This window comes from Calypte anna, chromosome 7 (assembly GCF_003957555.1).
Source record: "Calypte anna isolate BGI_N300 chromosome 7, bCalAnn1_v1.p, whole genome shotgun sequence".
NCBI lineage: Eukaryota > Metazoa > Chordata > Aves > Apodiformes > Trochilidae > Calypte > Calypte anna.
In genome coordinates this window covers 7214901-7236805 of record NC_044253.1, presented here as the reverse complement: position 1 = coordinate 7236805, position 21905 = coordinate 7214901, and the positions used below count along the sequence as shown (strand labels likewise).

The 21905-nt window shown below is 38.9% G+C and overlaps 1 protein-coding gene across 1 annotated transcript in view; it reads right to left on the bottom strand.

Annotated features, from left to right (window-relative positions):
- Positions 1–21465, bottom strand: part of NCKAP5 (NCK associated protein 5) — a 348475-nt gene extending 327010 nt beyond the window's left edge. The window contains exon 1 of the mRNA XM_030454353.1: positions 21397–21465. Coding sequence (XP_030310213.1) covers positions 21397–21465 — 69 coding nt within the window. The remainder of the gene's footprint in view (positions 1–21396) is intronic.
- Between the last annotated feature and the right edge of the window lie 440 nt (positions 21466–21905).

Genomic DNA, 21905 nt, shown 5'->3' with positions numbered 1-21905 from the left:
ATATTTATCATAAATCAATGCTATTAATGCAAACAGACAAGTCACAATCTGATGCATTAGTCCAGAGAAAACAGGAACAAGCAGATTTTCTACAAACCAGTTTAAGACCAAATAAATATAAAAGCAGCTTTGCTCTTTGAAACACCCTCTCACTGGTGAAAAAAAAAAATCACCAACTGGTAATACTTTGGGGTTTTTTTTAGAAATTCTTCATATTAAATTAAGCTTTTCAGCACAGCATTTTCCTCTGGCCAAAATGTCAAAGGAATTTTAAAGCTGGTACATTCCTATTAAAAGTAAAGAGGGTCTTCCCTCTGTCCCCAAAGTCAGGGATGCTCGAGGTACCCAGCTGATGCACTAGATGATGAGATATTTCTGCCTTATTTTTTCCCTTCCCTTCACACCATCTCCCTTGTTACTTTTCATACACTGTTTCCAGCCACCTTTCACCTGCTGCATCCTCTCAATATAAAGAAAGTTTGCCCATGTGTCAAATTATTGTTGGCCACTTCTACTCATACCATACAAGTGGTGTGTCAGGATGATACCCTGTCCTCCAGACCCTCACAAGCTTGGAAAGCACTTGAGAAAAGGTAAAAGCTATCAGCCTCCAGGTAGTGGTGATGAAACTGAGAGGTATTAGTCCTGGTCAAAGGACAGCCATTAGTGGAAGCACCTCCTAACTACCACTTTCTCTTTTTCACCACCATTTTGCCTATCACTTTTGAAAAGTTATACCAGACCTTGTTTTTATGGGTTGCTGGCTTACAAAGAAGAATAAATTGCTGCATATCTTTTTTCTCTCTGAGAATCACAATAGTGATATTTTGGCTTCATAGCATTAAAGAGATGAATAATAAGGAGAGGTAATACCAGGGAATGATACTGAAATCCAGTTCCTGATCCTTGATGCTCTAGAACTGCAGAAGAAGGAGATCTCATAAGCAGCAGGACCTCATTATCTTCAAGTCTGACCTCCTGCACAATGCAGGTCACAGAATTTCATTCAGGCAGGGGAAGGAGTTAGTAAGGGATGCTTTATTCTTGCCTACTAAAGCCTTGAGAGTAAAGTCTTGAGACTCCTAAAGTGGTAGTAAGGCTAAAACAAAGGTCAGGTTATTTGTTGGTTGCTCCATTCCAGACAGTAAAAACTAGGTTAACTCTGTACTGTCCAGATAGGAAAAATGGCAGGCATTATTTTGCCTTTATCCTCCTTTATCTTCTCATTCATGAACTCTTCCAGGCTGTATGTATGGAGCCATCACCCTGGAGACCTATACCAGGTTTGCTCAGACCTAACCACAGTCCATCCCAGTCCTGGAGCCCTCATCAGCAAATCCTTTTCACCATCTCCTTCATAATATTCCCTTTTCTATCATCTATTTTATATTTGTTTGTACATGTGCCATCAGCTCAGAAAGTCCCAGATGGCACAACAACATAAGCAGCTTTGGTAGGGCTACAATGCCTGACTGAGAATATTAGGGTTCACTACTCTGACTTGGAGCATCCTAGTTTGGCAGCATTGAATCAGGGTTAGGCTTGTGCAGAGGGAAATGCCCTTGAATCTAGCTTTATATTCTCAAGTACTTTAACCCCTAACACAGTTTGGGATTTGGGGACTGATAAAATACACAAGCATAGTGCCTACAAGTTGCATTTTAGTTTAATGTTGCCATATCTGATGGAATATGCAGCTTAGAGGGGAGCACTTATCCAAGACAGCCCCACACCCAGCTGCTTTCTGGGGTAGCACATGCTGCCTGGTTGTCAGGAGCAAAAAATTAACCATTTGCAGTCACAGAAAGACCAACACATCAAAACATTGCACCCCACCCCACACTGACTTTTCTTTTATGCTTTTTTACAGTTCTGTAAAGGCCTCAGAGAGGGCTTGATGAAAACTGGTCATGCCCCAGGTCTCTCAATTTGACTAAATGTTACATCCTACCATACCAAATGTGCTTCCTGTGTAACTCACAGGCTTGTACTGTGCCAGAAAATTGTAACTTAATGATATTCAAAATACTGCAGTTGGTTCTTTCTTTGTGTGTATGTAAATGCTGAAGCTTTACAAAGGTGGCTTTCCTCTGTACTGTGGTGGATACATTCTGTGTATGCCCTTCTGGCAGGAACTGCTTTGGGTCGATGGTTTATTAGCCATTTATTTGCCATTTGAAAGCCTCCACAGAGATGTTCTGCTTTTATTTCCTTATTGCTTTCACACATGAAGCTGTAAGGATATGGTTATTGATCAAATCAAGCTATTGGACACTTAAATTCACATTGAGCATGCCAGGTCAGGAGTCCAGGTAATTGTTGGCTTTGGTCAGTGGTACCTGAAGGAACCTTTCATCTCTGTGCCTTCCTCCACTTGCGAAGGAGTTCAAGTATTCAAAAGCTCCTGTCCCATCCCATTTGTGCACCCCAGGACAAAGCTCACCCTCCAAAGAACCCCCCCCTTAGTTTCTATTTACCTAACTTCTCAGAAGAAAGGCAAAATTTGCAATGCAATAAGTCTGCTCTCATGAAACTGCAGTGGAATTGCTGGCAAATAATCATCATGGTCTCTTCTGGGTGGATTTTGACCTGATTTTAACAATTTTGTATGCCAGTGACTTTTATTGATAACATGGCAAAAGTCTCCCTTAGTCTCATTGGTTCTGGTTTAATTATAGGCACTTCAATTTCCATCAAGCATTACATTGTTTCAGCTATAAGACATTAATATGTTAAATTAATTGCTTAAATTAATTGACAAAAGTTTTCAAGTTTAAAACTGTGCTCACTGACTTATCATTAGAGAAAAATATTAAGTATTGCATTTCTTACATACAATTTGTCAAAACATTATGTTTAAAATACAAGTACTTAAAGAACCATTTTATAAGTGCAGCTTCTCCTGCAGTTTCATCTTTTGTGAAGCTGAAGCTACAGCTATTGTAGCAAGGACATTCATGACGTTTTTGAGCAAACAGAATTCATGCAGTGACAGGTTTATTGCTTGTTTAGCTAAGAAATATTTGCTACAATGGATATTTCAGAAAATTGCAAGAAACCAAAATATTTAATGCGTTTTGAATTGCATTATATGTAATTGTACAGCTAGAGTGGTATTTGATAAAACAATGTTCTCAATTCACATCATCACATCCAAGAAGGATGCTCAGGTTCACCAGAAAAAGCTGGATATTATTTGTTTTCTGTCAATATTTTCGGTTGACTAAAGCAAGGCTTGAATCTCCTTGACATCATAATTTCATTGTATCCCAGGATCTGCACAGAACCAAATAACTCTGCTTGCTTGAACTGCCAATGTTATTGCTTTAAAAGTTTACAGAAGCAAGGGGTGAACTGTAAATTTGACAACGTTGTAAGATACAGAAATGTCGTATTTAAAAATATACCCCCAAATGCTTTTTCAAAATGGCAGGATTGGGGACAAAGGTCACATTTTTGACACTATTTACTGTCAAGTTGCTCAGATTACTTATGGAAAAAGCAGCCATGAGACTTATACCCACAACCACCCATCACTGTGATATATGCTATGGTGAAAAGATAAGACCAGCTCCAGTGGGGGGGAATGACTGAGATGAGAAATGCTGGGTAGGACACGTGGCAGCCTTTCAACCTGCAAACTCCCCAACATAAAGAGTTAAGAGTCAATCTAAGGTTTTTTTTCTAAATACTGTATTCTCCTCCCCACAGCAGGAGAATAATCTCATCTTGCAGGAGCACTAAATCAGGGAAGAGACAATACAAATTTTAAATGAACGAGAGATTTCAAGAGGTCTTAGAGAAGTTAATTCTATTTCCCACTAGAAAATGAAATCTCTTACCTGACTGGAATATGAAAAAGCAAACTCTGAATGGTCTTTGTTCTTTAATTGAATATAATTCACCTTATAATTTCTCTGGCATTCCTTAAAACTGATTTCAGTGGGTGCCTAAACAGCAATGCTACATAAACTCTTGAGAACTATCAACCAAGGATGCTAGTGCAATGCTACACTAACCACTGTAATGTCAAAGCTTTTAACTCAAATTTAAGTATACTTTCCCTGCTCTGGATTCTTCCTTACCTCTGCCACCCATAAAAGGTGAGCATCAGTAAATGAATGTGTTGCATTAATTCCTTGGACAATCTGTTGCATTTGAAAATTAGAGATGAGCAAAACTTCTCCTCCATCTACTCTGCAGTGTTTTGAAAAGCTGAACTTCCATGGCAGCATTCACCCCTAAGATAGAGCCCCACACCCAAAGGCAGCACAAGGTATCTATCAGCTGCAACATGTTTGAAGGAAGAGCTGAAGGCAACGCTTTGATAGAAAAAAGTTGGAACTGAGCTAGGGTTGTTTAGGTGGGCTGAGTCAAACTCCATTCAAAATCACAAAATAACAAATTCTAACAGTATTGATTTGAAAGGATTTTCTTTTTTTTTTTTATGATTTTGTTCTGGAGCTTGTAATAACCTGACATTTCTTAAAATATAAAAATTAAAGTACAAAGAGTCCAATTAAGTAATCTTGAGACTATGAAACAAGACAGGTGCGGCAAGGAAATTGAAATTAACACTCATCCCAAGCTTCAAATCAAGTGTCAGTTTGTTCCCTTTTATTTTAATTTATTGTAGTCAACATTAGTTAAAGCTGGAGACATTTGTTCTCCTGTTAATGATATACACTTAACTCCCACTTACATCCCCTTGCTCCTTCCAATTAAGAACAACTTCTGAACATTGCGGCTGGAAGGCTTATCTGGCACAGATTATTCACTGTATCATAAGGATTCAAGTTCTTATGTCTGCAAGCTCTTTAGAGCAGCAATTTGTTCTTTGTTTAGCATATTTTGCAGTACCCAGTGCTAAATAAGCTTAGAGACTGCTATTCACTGAGGCATGTTTGTGCTCAGCAGACTCAGCATTGCCTTGTGCTTCATTGCTCCAGCCAGTGCAAAACCCCTCTCCAATGCAACGTCTAAAACCCAGGCTGCCTGTAAGTCAGTCTGTTTCTTAAGGAAATCTTCAGACTAAATGCATAAAAATTAGTGGGTCTGAGATATACTGTAGGTGGAAATGTAGCACACACTGTATTTCCATGCTATTCCCTAAGTATCCAAAATGAGCACCAGCTCACTGCCTCTCTTCCCTGAACAACTAATTGCCTTCCTCACCACACGGTTCTGACACATCTTGTGTGCACACTGGGAATATTTAACACCAGCTGAGCAGCAAAACACCAGCTCCTTCTTAAATTCAACACGGCTTGGCCAAGTTAGCCATGCCATAGTTGCAATATTTCTTTACAGTCTTAATGAAATAAAGTTTGTAAAGCATAAAGACAAGGTATTTAGTCCTCCAAGAACCACAGAACAGCCCCCTCCTCTCTAGACAGAACACCTGGTGTTTTATTCCATCCTGTGAACTCTCGAGCTCTCTGGACAAGTGGAAGAGGTACAGGGCAGATGTTTCCTGCTGCTGCAGATTCCATGGGATGGGAGAGAGCTACAGAGCTGCCTGTTTTCCCTTTCAGGAGTCTGAGAAAGCCTTACTAACAAACTGGAGAGGAATTGGGCTATGTCAGGTCACACTTATGGTCAAATCAGCACCACCCAATAAAGTACACGTACTTCAAACACAGGCAAGTATCAGGTAGCAAATTGCCAAATTACACTTAGCACCATTAATCTTGACACCTTTTATTTTCTGCCATGTCAAGCTAGTGAGTAGCACCATGGTTCTGTGATCCCATGGTTCTGAGGGATCACAAAGGGATCACAAAACCCAGTGGCTGCAAAACAGAGTTGGAATTTATTTTCAGCAGAGTGGGAAAAATTTTGGTCTTTGAAAATCACACGTTCTCCATGAGAAAGAAAAGCTTTCCTCCAAGAAACCACAGAGAATTTTATTTAAATAAAGCCTTCTAAGTGTTCGTGTTAAGGGAACTGGAAATGGGTAATTAGTAATTTTCAGTCTTTATGTGTTTTCCCTGAAGGAAAAGGGAAATTTATTGTAACACATTTTATACCTCCTGTGATTCTCAGTCCTCCTGACTCATCCATCAGGGCCTGAGCAAGGGATGTTTAGATAAGACACTGTAAGTTGTTACAGGGACTGCAACCAAGGAGTGAAAATATATGTACATGTTCCCAGTTGACTGATACAGGAGAGGCCTTGTCATACCTACAGGTTATAAGAGATTGAAACACAGATTGAATCCCTAGGATCACTGGAAGGATGCTTACTCTGAGCACTTGATTTCTGAAGCTGCTATACAAGCCAAGCAATCTGTTCAAAAGACTGAAGAAGGCTTAAGTGCTTAAGTTATTGACACTTCTTTCTCCGATAGAAATCCATGAAAACCAGAGACAAGAGTATGCTGATGAGATTTCCACTGAGGGCACAAAGCAATTTCACAGAGCTGCAGGGCCAGGATCCTTCCCTCACTCAGACCAGCACCAATCTGCACAAATATCACCTTCCCCTCATTGAACAGCATAAAGCCTGTCCTTAAACAACTCCAGCAAAAGGAGATATTTCAAGCTTCTAGTCTGTTGACACGATTTTAGGCACACTTACTTAACTATTAAACTCTTAATTGCAGCTGATTATAACTTAGTATAAACTGAAATAGCCCGATTATTCTCAGTGCTGCTTTATTTCACTTAAGAGCTCAGCCCACTGACTTTCTTAAAATTATTCCTGATTTACTCTGAAGCTTATTGGTGGCTAAAGCAGGGCTTTTCTCTTCCTCACATGAAGCTTCAGACTCCAAGCCTAATTTTGACAAAGAGATTGACAAAAAATGTAGTTTAGTGAGGCAGAAAGAGTGCCACTTAGCATTAAACCTAATTGCCCTTCCCCCCTCCTGCTTGTCTTAACCTACTATATCATTTATCCAGCTCTTTAAACAAACAAGAGTTGGTTGCATATTTTATCTCACAGTTGTCTCTGGTGCTCCAAGATCACATTAAAAGTGGTTTTAAACATACATATAGTATATATGTATATATGTTCCCTATCTTGCCTGTGGGCATTGATACATTCCTAAAATTTTACATATGATTGTATATGACTGAAAATAAGAACAAGTTCAAAGCCCAAGTACTGTGCTTAGGACTTCGTATTTTAATAAGTGTTACATTCAAACTAAAAACATTTATCAGTCTCCAGTCCTCAAGGAAGAAAAGGACTAAAATTACAAACTCAGTCAAAACAAGGTAAACAAGAATTAGAAGGTTTCCCCTTATTTATTTGAAAAAAAAAATATCTTTTTCTGCTGCTTTCAAAAATGGCACATATCTGTAATGAAACTGGAAACCTGTATCTCCAAGTTTCTATGCAATAAGAAATTTCCCAAAATATGCCCTAAGTTTTAACTTTGATGTGAGAAAAAGGAGCTTAACATTAGTTGTAATATTCTACTGAGTTCTATTTCATACTTATTAAAACACGGAACCCTATCTCTTGATTGTTTATCTTTCAATCCTATAGGAACACAGATGACAAAATACACATCAAACCAGCTACCTACGGAGTCAGCAGTACTGGGATCCTGTAAATTAAAGTATTGCAAAAGGACAAAATCTGACTTTACAGGAGACCACGTTATACCCTGCAGAAAAGCAAGAGATCTAATTACTGCTACCACCATTAGCCAAGGTCAGAAAATTACTGAATACTATTAAAAGTTCATCTACAGTATTTATCTCGGCAAACTACAGCAATCTTGAGTTCCACTGGGGGGCAATACATTGGCTTAGTTATTGCCTCTTATTTGAGATGGGCCCTAAGCTAAACATATTAAGGAATGCTGGATCCAAGGATTTGGGTCAACACAGTTTTAATTCACAGTAGTTCTTTCATTTCAGAAAGTGTCTTATTTCCTTCTCCCGGGCATCTGTCTGAACACATGGAAAGCACGATGAGCACACACTTGACTGCAAGCCCACCAGTGTCATTAACCTCAGCTGATTGCACTTACCATCACAGAAGCTAATTTTACAAAAGGATTAGATATGTTTATGGTTGTTAATAATGCCTGTATCTCTGCTCACAGGTAGGACTTTCAAATGCAGCTCACTAAGTGCATCAAGTACATTAAAATCAGTATATTGACCAGATCCAGCTTATAGGGCACCCCATTTCCATTCCTTCTGTAAAGTCTGTCTTGACTGAGCTTTCTAGGTGAGAATGGACCTAACAACATGTCTGCACAGAACCATGAAACAATACCAAATTGTCAGTGCAGGAGGGTTGAAATTAGTGTTGATACCATGAGCAAAAGGCTACAGCTAAAAGCACTGAAAGGATATTTTAATTTTCTTGAAAAGCAAGGATTACAAATTCAAAGTCAAAGATATAAGGAGATACAGGCATGTTATGGTGTGAAACTCACAGGCACAAGGTTAGCTTTGGTAATGAAAAGCATTTGGCACATAACTGGTATCAACAATAATGCTGTCTGCAGCTCTGTGGGTTTTTTCCCTCTGGATGTAGTGCATTATTGAGGTGCAGGCTATTAGGATAGCTTCAATTATCTTGAATTCAGGTTCAAAGTGGGAAAACTCTTTGACAGAAGCCCACATCTGTGAGTGCCACTGGGGACACTGTGGGTAAGAAAGCTGCAGACTGTGTAGGACTTCCCTTTCCATGGCCTAAAATTAGTCCCAACCAGCAGTATGGGGTTGTCAAGGGCACTGTCCTCAGCACAAATACCAGCAACACCTCTAAGGGCCAGTGAGGGGCAGAAAAGTCAGTCAAAGCATCCCTCTCAGAAAGGCCTGATGTTGTTACTTATTTGGTGGGCTGATGTCATACACATTATGCCATAACTCAGCCTGTCCTGAACCCACTGTGAGCTGTAGGAATGCTGGAATTGACCTTCTGCCCTGCCCATCCTCTGCAGGTAGCAGAGACACAGTCCACATGGATATACAGTGAACACCTTTCCAGTCTTGTCCCATCCTTGTAGGAGTCATTGTGAATAGTGTATTTTTCAAGAAAGCCCCTAAGCTCTCTGCCTTATGCAAATGTAAGAACCCAGACTATGTATTTACTATTTGAAAGGAAGAATATTGCACATAAGTCTCTGCTGAAGAAGAGGAGCATGAACAAATTTCAAATATACTTACTGTAAACCTGACTTCTTTTAAAGTTTAAATGTTGGTACTATTCTTCTATTAATATAGTTTTTTTAATTATCTCACAGTTCTGAAGTACCTAAAGGATTTTTTTTAATTAATCAATGTATAAATTAATTAACTAATATAATTGCTCATTTCAGAAAGTGAATTCAAATGAGTAGATGCTATAATTTTGGTGGCACATAAACTATTCTTTATAGATAGGAAAGGAGTTTTAATTGTTGAATCTGGATTAGAAAAGCTTTGGCAGATGAAGAATAATTTGATCTGTGCATAATTACAAATCTTTACCTTGGCATGGTAGGTAAGACTTGGATTTCGGCAGCTAACAACTCCCTGTCAAACAAGTCCTTGTAAGTGTAATTTCTGGAGAGGTGAAGACAAACCAGTTCAGACATTCAGAGAAACTGGTGACTTAAGGTGTCTGAAAGTTATGAGCATCCCACCTCATGGAATCTGTGTTTCACTATTCTCAACATTTCTGTAAAAATATGTACCCCAAGTTGAATGCCCCAAATAATATACCTGCACTCTCCAGTCAATTGACAATCAGCAGAACTAAGTAATTACCAGAAGGAAACAGCAACACATCACCAGCAGTGCTCCCTTCCCTCAAGACAGCAACTGTTACACCCCTAAAATTCATTCATACAAACACTGGGGCAGTCCAAGATACAGGTACATGAGGCAGGAAGCACATTTGAAACTTCCTAGGTTTAAAAAATACCACATTCAAAAGTAATTTGAATAGCAGTGCCTGCTATAGGTGTGGCATGTTGATTTCTGCACACATTTAACTGCACTTTCTTTAGCACATACAGTGAATTTTGCACAGACTTCAGAATGCCAGGTAAAAGTTAATCCAGGAGGCTGTGAGCAAAAATCCAACTTGTGCTGTTATCCAGACATAAATCAAGCCCTCTGCATCCTGCTGAGACAGCAAGACCTGAGCTTTTTCTGAATTCCTACACAGATAAAAAAAAAAGAAAAAGCCTTGACAGTGTAGTTGATGTGGCACTCAAAGGAAAGGTTGAAGTCACAGATGAAACAGAGATTACAGGGTGGCTGGAAAGTAAATAACAATCTCATCAAACAGAACCACACATGGAAGAGTTAGGAGGAACCTGCTGCTCACCCACTGACAACCAGTGTGATTCAGTATCACAAGACAATCCAATTTACAGACAGAATATAAGAGAAAACTCCTATCCAACCATCAGTACCAGCAGGAGAAACAAGTATGAGATACTACTTGATAACTAAAAATTGTTTGAATGAAAATAGGTACAGAACAAACAGATTTTAGCTTGATTCTACTCTCAGACAAAGGTACATCAGGAAAAAGTCTATTGAGGTTCCTGGAGTTTAAGAGATAGGAAAGACAAGAATGCAATAAGACACAAACACTTGTAATACTTGATTCTGTCCCCTTAACCTATATGAAATACATACTTTCCTGCCTGAGATATCCATTTCATCAGTGCCACTAAAGTGCTACTGAGAGGAATAAGACAACAGATAAAAAGCAGCATCTTCTAAAGCTTTAGTAAAGCTGTTCAGGATTTTTTCTATTGACTAGAGGAGGCTGCAGTTTCCATAAGAACAACCAGAACTTCTGAAGGTAAATGCCAATATCATTGTTTAAAAACAGATTTTCTTCATGATAACAGAAGAAATTTAATTGCTGGTGACAATTTGCACATGTTTAATGCCCATGCATGCACCCTTCTTACTATGAGTCAGGGGTTTTTGTCTGTACACTCAAGCATGATGTGTTTCAGGTCACTAAGAGCACTTGAATTCACCTGCTGAGTATCCCCACCTCCTCCATCTCATGTGCCAGGTGGGATCTGGGGATGCTTTCCCTCCAGAGACAGCACTTCAGAGGATGACAGCTGCACAACCTGGTGCTGCACAGGTGCCACGGGGGAGCTCTGTAGCAGGGGAATTAACTGGCTCTCTGAAGGCATTGCAACAAAAATGGCAAGAAAGGAAATTCACTTTAGGATGAGATATTTTCAACACATGGGTTTGAGTTGAAAACAAAATGTCAAAATAATTAATTGCATTTCCCAGGATGGAAATTCCCATTCTCTCCCAGTGTAATGCTTGAATCAGAGAGAATGTTTGCATCACACCTCATGGAGTCACTTGATTCAAGCAGTTGCCTTTCAGGAAAGCTCTTTAATAAACAACTATATTTGAACCTGCTTACAAAGCAATGCAAAATAAAGAATTTTCATGAAGAGTCAAATCTTGCTCTTTTTGACTAGAACTGCAATTTATGCCATAAAAACTTTGAAAGAACTTAAGAAATACTTCAAAAAACTGATTCAATACACTCTGCAGGGATTATACACTGGAGATAAAAATATATTGGTAGTATTATGGGAAGCCTTGTCCTACATGTGTACATTACCAAAGACACATAGGAGTCTTCTGTATAGTTACACCTCAGTTTGGGATACAGTGCTAGAAACCACTAACCTTAAACATGACCATATAGTGAGTTATCCTTGCCAAAGCTCATAAATTCAAGCAAAAGGAAAACATATTTGATGTCTAGGAAGAGTAGACGTAATTTTTCCCTTCAGACCTGCTAGAGATTCTCACTATAATGAAAAACTCAAAAGTATTATTATAGAAAAAAGTTGGGAAACTTTCCCAGCCAAAATTACTTGGATCCACTTTTATAAGCTAGGAAAAAAAAAACCAACACCAAAAACCACAGAAACCATAAAAACTCTCTGGATTTACACTGCTAGCTTCCCATAAGGCCAGCTGTTGATAACCAATTATTTTAAATGTTTTGTGCTGATCCCAGCTCACTTACTATCTGGGTCAAACAAGGCCTAAAATCAAAAGCAGAGAGGCAAGCTCAGAGGTGCAAAACCAGAAATAAGTAGGAACAAACTGCTAGCAGAGGCATTCACAGCAATTAGAGCTCAACAAGCACTTCCAGATTGCCCAAAAAAATGTTTGGTTTTGGAGTATCTACCCTCGGATGTCCCTGCCTCCAGGGGTGCTGAGCAAAAGAGATATTTACACCCCAGAGTGTTGCATGGCTCTGCCAACAGCATGGAACAGAATATTTTCCACTGGAAAGATTTAGCCAGTTACTTGGCAGTTCCATTTTTAACCAGAAAGTACTTCATAAAGGCAAAGCATATAGGGATTTAACTGAAATTTGCATTAGACACACATTATCTCAAGATCAATGCTGTAAAATCATGGAGCAAAAAAGTGTTTGTCATCTCTTTTAGTGTACATCATCTATTTAGCTATAGAATTAAATAAGCAGGAGGGTTAAAATTATATATTTTTTTAGAACAAAAACAGGATTTTCCAGGATTTTTGATACTTTTCAGCAGTATCAAAACGAAGGCTGGAAAATCTGGTTTGCAGACAGTTCAAAGCCATAGATTTGGTTCAAGGCTAACCCACATTGGCTGGAAGTGAACAAGATAAGCAAAATTCAACAACACCAAGGAAAGTTGACCTTAGATATTTATAAAATAAATCCATCTGGATATATCTACCTACCTTTTGACAAAGATAATTTTTCCCTTTGCACATTGATATGCACAGAAGTATGTGAGAGAAATTTAGACGTTTCTAAGGATGCAACAACATTCAAAACAGGACATTTGAGAGGATGTCATGACTGCAGTAGCAGGAGGCAGATTCACTATTCATTCTTGGTCTTGCAGGGCAGGGAATTATATGAACATTACAAACCAACACAGGACATAATTCCTCTCTCTCTTCTCCCCAGGACTGCATTCAAGTAGAATCAGACAAGTGAGAGAGGCAGAGGAGACCTGTCCTTCTCAGGGGGTGGGTTATGTTTAATTGCTGGAGGCATGAAGCATTTTAAAAGGTTTGTCGATAAAACCCCTATTTAGTTAACCCCAATCTCCTCAGATCTCTTGTTACAGGCAGCCTTCTGCTCTTAACATCTGGGCAGGCAAAGCCTCCAATTACACTGCTGCATTTGGTAGCTTAATAGTCCTAGATAAGGGTCCCTGGCATATCCATTTCCCTTGGTAACTGCTTATCTCTGGTTCCAATGACACACAGCAAGGCACATAATCATGGGGCAGGCCATGCAGCATGTGTGCACATCCACATATCCACAGTAAATCCAAAGCTTCCCATGACCTTTCATCTTCTGGGGATGGACTCACATCTGTCAAGGCAACACTTTGTAATTGATGGGGAAGGGGGGGAAGGGAGGGAGCAGCCCCAGATCATGGCCAGGAGCAGGCTCACACCTCTTGAGCTCTTCTCCCCTCTGTGCAGCCTGCTCCTTGCTGGCATCTTTGGGGAAGAGGGAGGAGGCTGCTGAGCTGGCTATGGACCAGATAGCAGGTGCCCTCCAGCTGCTCCCAGAGAGCCCAGGGGAGAAAAGCCTGGAATGCACCTTAGAAATCATAAAAACTCCTCCAAATCCCAAAATGCGGCTCCATCTTTGGATGGAGTCAAATTTGGGGCCAAATATTGGAGTTAAATAGTTCCATGGCAAGATTTCTTCTCAATGGGTTCTTAATCAGATGATATTGAAGAAAAGTTGTAAAAATCATCTCTCAGCACACAGTTGTGTCCTCTCTACTGAGATGAACCTGTGATTATTTTCTTCTAAGCCTTGCTATTTACATCTTTAAATTACCACAAACTTCTTGTAGTTCAATCCCTGGAATTTTTTCACTTGAATATTTGACAGCCATTTCTTTTGTTGCACCCAAATTTTATATGAACCAGGCTTAGGCTTCCTTTCTGAATAACTCTCAAAATACATGCAGACATTTGTCTTGCATTTTCTTTCATTTCTGTTTTTAGTTCCTCCTGTGCAGCCAAATAAGTATCTCAAAAATCTTTTTAGAAATTGTTTAGGAATTAATAGCTTTATGTTCAAAGTCTGACAGGGAATTTCCTGAGATTCTATACCAACCTGGACTGATTTTTCTGCTTTTTTTAAAGGCCACAGAATATCATTGCCCTCTGCTTTTCTCAGTCCATCTGCCAGCTAATTTGCAGCCACTGATAAAAGCATCCCTTACATTTCCCGTGTCTCTTAGTTTTCCTTCTCTTCTGTATCAAGTTCTGTGACAATGAACAAGGCCATTGGAGCTACAGGAGTTTCTCTTAAAGCATTATTTTTGCCTTCAAGTCTCATGTTTGTCACTAAGACATGAGAAAGCAGAAGCCAGCAGTTTGTCAAAGCACACTCTCTAGGGATCTGGGTTCTGGTTCAGCTGTCACCCTGTTGCCATACATCCTTATTGATGTAACTTCTGATGTGCAGCAAGAAAATGTAACTAATTCCTCTCTTGGAGCACACTTCCTCTTGTGTTGGTGTCAGAGTCTTTGATCAATAAACCACTGAGGCATTTTCCAGCAGGAATATTGTTCCAGCTTGCTCAGGAACAACACACTCCATGTGCTATTTACTTGTTCTCAATGCTATATGTGAGCTTTTTACTTTATTCTCTCTTCAAGCACTACATCTTCTCTAGCTTGCTATGCAGCTACTGCTCACTGCTTACCCACTTCTCCAGTTCTTGAAAAGGCTCATTGGTTTCTATTGGTGTGAATGAGCTTTTATCAAAGAAATAAGTTACTATGGTGTTACCCCAAGCAAGGATTTCAGTTCTTTCTGTGACACTGCCACCTAATAGAACCATTTCTTCACATTAAGCCTGACACTTAATACTTCTAATGCAATTCCCTGGGTTTACGGTGCCCTTTTGAACTTGCAGCCCCTGTATTTTTTAGCTATCATGTCAGGTTTTTGCCACACTGCTCTAAGGCCCAGGAATGGCACTTTCAATAACTGACTGCTGCCAGGGCACCCAGTGCTTTCCACACTTCTTATTTTCAAATCTCTCTTCTGCAAAAGAAATCCAAATTAAATTCACACCTTCATCACTGCTACATGGGAGGACAATCATCCATCCAACTTGGTGCAACTGATAACTTCATCTAAATAATGTCCTTAATCCCATGCAGACCAGTCTTTCCCTAGTGTTAGTGATCTAATATCAGTAAAGCCCAAGCACTGCTCTTCCACCAGTGGTTTCTCAGTACCTCTCCCCAGCTTCTGCTGTGAACTGACCCATTCAGGGGGTTCTTCCTCATATTTTCTCTTGCTTGACATATGAGAGCTCTCATCCTGATTTACACTTTATTAAAAATGCAGACAAGTATGTGCAATAATAAGTTATAGATATACAATAAAGCTATAGATATATAGAGATATAGAGATATATATAGATTTTTTTTCCCAAGTTCTGGTGCTAAGAGGCACTGGGTGTGGTGCACAACAGACACATTCTACCCATGCTGGAATTTTGTTTTTCCCCGAAGTTTCAAGTGGATTTCAGAGCTCCCTATTATACAGAACTGATAGCACTGGTTTGCCCAATCTGTAGAGAAGTCCTTGCTGTCAGATTTGCAGACTCGTGCAAGCAATACCAACATTGCCCTATGGAACACACTGCTCTGATGTTCCATTAGAAGCTCAGTTTACCAAGGGCTTATGTCAATTCTAAATTTTGGGGTTTTCTCTGTGAATGTACAAGCATTCACCTATTAGGTTAGGAACAGTACATGTATGTCACTGCTGTTCTTTCCTGTATTTGGTCTTCTAGCCCAAAACAACACACTTGTCAGCATTACTGAACTATTCTCCTTGACATACACTCCTGCTGTACACACTGGGTGTTATGGATGTTTTAACTTGCCTCTGCAGCACACTGTGAAAACTGTTTATTTTGGGCTCACACTCTGCATGTTCCACCATGCTTTTGCAGTGCCTGATTACACTCCTGGTGAGGGCTTTTCTTCTGATGCAGTATCCAAGCAGAACTGAATAAAATGCTAAATAATAAATTCAAGCACAAACAAAAATCCCAGATTTGCAAGAGCTGAAAATATTTGCAGATTCCTAAAGAATTTGGCAGCATTTTTAGTTGGAAAAATAATCAGGCTACAATTCCCTTGAATTGCAAATACTATCAAAGAAACCTTGTCACATATAAAATATCTTCATTATACACATATTAAGGAAATATATGCTTTAATTTTATTAAAGTACGATTTTAATTTTTCTATGTGTTTTGATAGCAATTTTCTTCATATATATTTCAGTCTGAAGTGAAAAAATATTATTTAATGTTATCTTTTATTGCAAAATGAGGGCTAGTGATGTTAGACACATTGTAAATGTCACAGTCAAGAAAAGTTGGGGCTATTCCACTTGCTGAATTTAACTCCCACATAGGAAGAGGCCCCCTCCCACCTTGCTGGCTCAGCACTCTTCACAGCTTTGCTCTAATGTCACTGTCTCTGGGGCACCTTTCATCTGAAAATATCAAAGCAAGCTACAGACACACACTAATAAAAAAGCCTTCTCAGAATATTTATAAGGTCAATTATTATGGCCTCCAATTTATTGATGAGAAAACTGGATTAGAAATATATCAAATAGAGTTAGAAACCAATTAGAGCTCACAGATGTTGGATGTTACCCCCGGTGCCTGGCTCCCAGCCCCACACACTGCTCCTGGGTGACACACACACATTGCTCAGCACAGGTGTCCAGTTCAACTTTGTGTTTTTACAGATGATGCCAATGCCATTGCAGGTAGAGTACATGAAATTATTGCTCCCAAGCCTCAGCACAGCTCCCTGTATGACACCACTACCCTCATTACACCAAAGTGGTGTCACTAAAGCTAATCCTACAGAGCCCCACTGGAGCGTGTGACCAGAATGAAAGGAGGGGGGCACAGTTCATCAGCCACCAGAGAAGCACTTCACCAGGCCTTGCTTTCAGAAGCAAAAGCCTCAAATAAAACAAAAAAACTTTTACTTTGATAAATGCTGGCTGCTTCAAAAAAGATATTTTGTTCTCAAATGTCCCCAGCAAAATAGCCACCCCAGCTGTAAGGGCCAACCACGTGCATAGCCAGGCTGGGAATTACCCACACAAATAAAGAGCACAGCTTGAAACGTTGACTTTTTCCTGATCAAAAGGGCCTGGGAGACAACTGGACAGTTTGGATCAGTCAAAGGATAGGGCTTTTATTATGTTCAAAGAGGACCCTAGTGAATAGAATAGCTACTGTGGCCCTGGTGGCAGTGATACCTTCTAACACTCTCCTCATCCCACACAAGTTACTTAAAAGCTCAGCTTTGGGTCTGGTTCAGGGTTTGGGTTTTTTCCATTTTTCTTTTCATTGGAAAAGTTCTGTAGAGAAAACCTGAAATACAATCCATCCTTTCACTAGCTTTTTAATAGCATTCCCTGTCTAAGCTGCCTCCCCCGCATACCAAATAATGAATTGCAAATATTATCAAAGAAACCTTGTCACATATAAAATATCTTCATTATGCCCATACTAGGGAAATATGTGCTTTAATTTTATTAGAGTAAAATTTTTATTTTTCTATGTTTTGATATTAATTTTATTTGTGTATATTTCAGTCTGAAGTGAAAAAATACAGAAAAATCCCTTCCCACCGTTTTTTACCTAGTTTCATTCACTAGTTATTCTCAACTACATACACAGAAATAAAAGATTTATCATGAAAAAAATCATAATATTAGATATTCAGCCTATTTCTCTTTGAAAAGATGTATTTTTTTAACAAAACCTAAAGAACTTAAGGATTTAAGACACATGATAAGGCAGGATTTTCTTCAGAAATATCCATTTCCCTTTGAATTGCCATGTATGCCTGTCTAATCAGAAAACAATCTGACACTGAGCTATGTGACAGATAAGCAATGTATTGGAAATAAATAACTTCCATCAACATCATGAATTTTGCAGTTTATTTTCATCTGAAACAGAAATGCTGCAATAAAAGCCATGGCTTTCATTTCAATTTCTTACACAGCAATTCAGAAGGACAGAGTTCCACTTTGTTCTTCTGCTGCTGCCTATCTTGTCATCTTATAAATATATAGTCAAAATTATGTTTATTAATGTCATAATAATACGATGAGATTGGGACCTGTTATTTAGAACTAAAAATTAAGAGATCTTCTTTAGTCTTCCTACCTGAAACCACTTTGATTTTCAGAGTTAGTGTTTTGATTGCAAGCAATTTGCAGAAGGAAACTTGATAAAAGCAAAGTCCTGCAGCACTACTTGTACAGGAGATGGAACAAGAAGGCAGTACAAAATTACACTGAAACTGTATAAATCAAACCCTTCTTGGGTGATATATTTTGGTTTTGGAATATCAGACTGGAATTAAAAAGATATTTTCTGTAGCTGATCTCACAGAATTGCCTGCACCAATTGTTATGAAGTTATTTTGCAGTTGTTTCACCTCAATCTAAAGCATCATTGTCACTGCAGGTTTACCTGATTTGCCTGCATGTGTGAACAAGGATTCAGGTATATAAAAAATGTGCAACCTGTTGCCAGTATTGGAAACCTATGGAATAGTAACAGCTGCTTGCTGTACTAGAGAGATTTCTGGAATAACACCTGTGATATTATGACTAAAAACTGATCTAAATTTCATTGAAGTGAACAAGACTTCCCTCTGGCCTGGGCAGCAGCTGTATTGATTTCTCTCTTGCATTATCTGGCATTCCTTAAATTTAAAAAAAAAAAAAAGTTTTATTTGCTCTCATTGTAAAGCTCATTCCTACAAGATATCAGCTGGAAAGGGGTAAAATAGTACATGAAACAACACTGAACTCTTCTCCTTTATCAGAGGTGATCAAAAAAATAGTTACTGTGCCTGTGGTGTAAGTAAGAGAGGTTTAATATCTATGAAATTTCTTACTGGCATCTTGTTTGAAGGATGTTTTTGAGATCCTTCTTGTCTGAAGCCTGAAACTCAGTGTGTGATGTGATGTGATGTGATGGGCCTGAATACAAAACACTGATGAAATTCATGTTCATAATTAGAAGGCCCACATTCATATTTAAGAAGTTTGAAATCATATCTTTTTTTTCAGAAACAACTCTTTCCTTTTCTCACTTTTCCATCAAACATGATCATAGCCTATATATTAAGAGTTTAAAATATGGGAGAGGGATTTTTTGTTTTGTTTTAAACATCACCATGCAATACTTGTAGATTAAATCATGGAAAAAACACTCCAGAAGATTATAATCTGATGCAGATGGGAAAAGCAGCACAACCAGGCAGGATGAGGAATGTTATCAGAAATGCCTATTTGTGTCTTATGGTCCAGAATAGAAAAGCTGAAACATGCTTCATTTAGACACACAGAAATCAGAACTCTGAGATACAATAATTCTGGAAGCTGTCTCCAAAGGAGAAGTTGATTTCAAGCACATCAAGGTTCAGATTTTCTAAGCAGAGTATCCAGCCCTGAATGTCTGACAGATGCAACACCAAAATTTTGGGAAGAGATACAAGGAGACTTAACTTGTACAGACACGGGGCTGGATTAAACCAATGGGCTCAGATAGAATTTGGTAACAAAGCTAAGGAAGGGTAATGAAGACAGATGTAGCACATGAAGGGAACAGTTAAGAGGAGTTGTGCCAGGAATTTGGGGAAAACAAGAGGAACACAAAGTGCTTTATTTTGCTGGTTGAATTTCATGGAGTCATAGGGAATCTGGCGTGATTTACCAGGGTGCTGGAGGTATTCAGATCTTAAAATGTCTCTCCAAATTTGTTATATAGTAATAGCTGGATGTAAACAATGAGCACTACTGACATATAGTTAGTTAAATTTATGGCTAACACTCTAGACATACATGTACTGAAAATGGATGTACTCCCAGAACCCCCCCCCCCAGGCAGGTATAACCTGTAAATGCCACACACAGCAGAAGACATTGCTTCAAACCTGGGTGTATCAGCCTGAAGGGATGATGGGTTTGTGTGCTCAAAATATTGCAATAGTTCATCTTTTGCTCACGTTTCCTTTTACACCTTCACAGCAACGTAAGCTAATCAGACAGAGATCTTCAACTGGCAGATATTGGCATTAATTCATAAACCCTAAGCCAGTGCCTGAAGGCTGTTTTCCACTTAACTACAACCTACCCTACAACCATACCTCCCATCTGCTGGAGAGTGGGGAGGCAAAATCACCTTCTCACACACTTTCTGTTTCTCTCCTAATTAAGTCCTTATGGACCTTTTCATATGCAGGTAGCACTGACTGATGCTGTTACAAAACTCCCTATGACACTGGCAAATGTCTCTCTCTGCTCCCTATTCCTGATGGGAAAAGGTAAGAATTAAGCAGGATGCACTGGTTTAATATTTGTCACTTGTGTCACCAGTGTTCATTAGGGACCCCTAGATTCTGAATCCAGCCCTTGCAGCTACCAGTGCCAAGTCCACTTGCTTGCAGCACTTCCCAGCATCAGTTCCAGATACAAGTACTCCAAAAGAAAAAAAAAAAAAACAAAAACACACCAAAACCAAAACAAAAAAAAGCAGCTCTTATCAACACCCAGGTCCAAACCTCTGAGGAAGAAGACAACCTCTGTGAATATCAAAAAGGTGGCATGGGTTTCCTTGGTGCTCTCAGCTTTCCTTGTTTCAGCATTTGTTACACTAGCATGCTAAGTACTTGACTTTGGCATGCTTAGCCTCTTACACAACTCTTCAACACCTAGGAGCATTTTCTTATCACGTATCCATAGCACAGCTATACAAACTCCTTGTAAATCGCAGTCATAATTTAAAAACATGAGCTAAAAATGCATCTGTAAAGCCATCTCAATGAATTGAAATCCTATATGTACAGCAAAACCAATTATTTTACCATGTGCAGCATTTATGTTTCTCATTCAGGTGATTTTACATCCTCTACAGTGAAAAAAACTTTACCTACTGTCCTCACCAGCACAACAAGCATTTCTGATTAGATGAAGTGAGGTACCTACAGCTCTCACTAAGTATGAAACATCACAGAGTGATCCCACAGAGGCTGATTACAAGTTTGTACTTATGCTTGTACAAACTTGTACATATTTTAATTACAAGTTGGGTATATTTGTCTGGATTCTTTTCTTGCATCAATCCAGTGAGTCCAGGGACCTGTTTCTATATGATGACATGTTTTTACCTAGGATGCTGTAAAAATTCTCCAGCACTTCAGCTCTGGAGACTCTTAAAAATCATGAGATTGTGCTGAATAGATAAACAGTTTTAAAATGTACATTATTTTGAGCATTGCCTCTTAACAGCTATGTTTTTATGAGAGATGATAAATTCAGTAAATATTCGCTCTTACCACAAGACAGCTGTCCAGAGAAAGTCTCTTCCCAAATTCCCTTTTCTGTAGCTGTCTCTTTCTCTCCATAGCTGAGGTTGTTTTCCTTCTGATCAACTAGAAAATGTCAGACTGCTTCCATAATTACTAGAAGAAAAAAAAAATTAAATGCAGATTTCAATATCCTATCCACTTTCTGTCTTTCATCATTAACTTTGTAATAACCCAGCAACTAATGACTTTGTGTCTCTAGTAGGCTGTGTTCCATGAACAAATATTCTGTGCCAAAAAAGCTAAACTCTCCAGACAGAAATATTACCAATATGTTTGGGTCATTTCTTAAAGAAAAAAAAAAAACATCTGCTACTACTGATTTATTAATATATTCCATGTTTTGATAGCTTCTTTTGAATTGAGCTGGATCTGCAGACCCAATGAACTACCTGGGTCTGGGGAGGGTGAGACACAGAGGAATCAGTTCATTTCCCATTAATTGCCCTGCTTGTTGGCACATCTGTGCTGCTACTGTG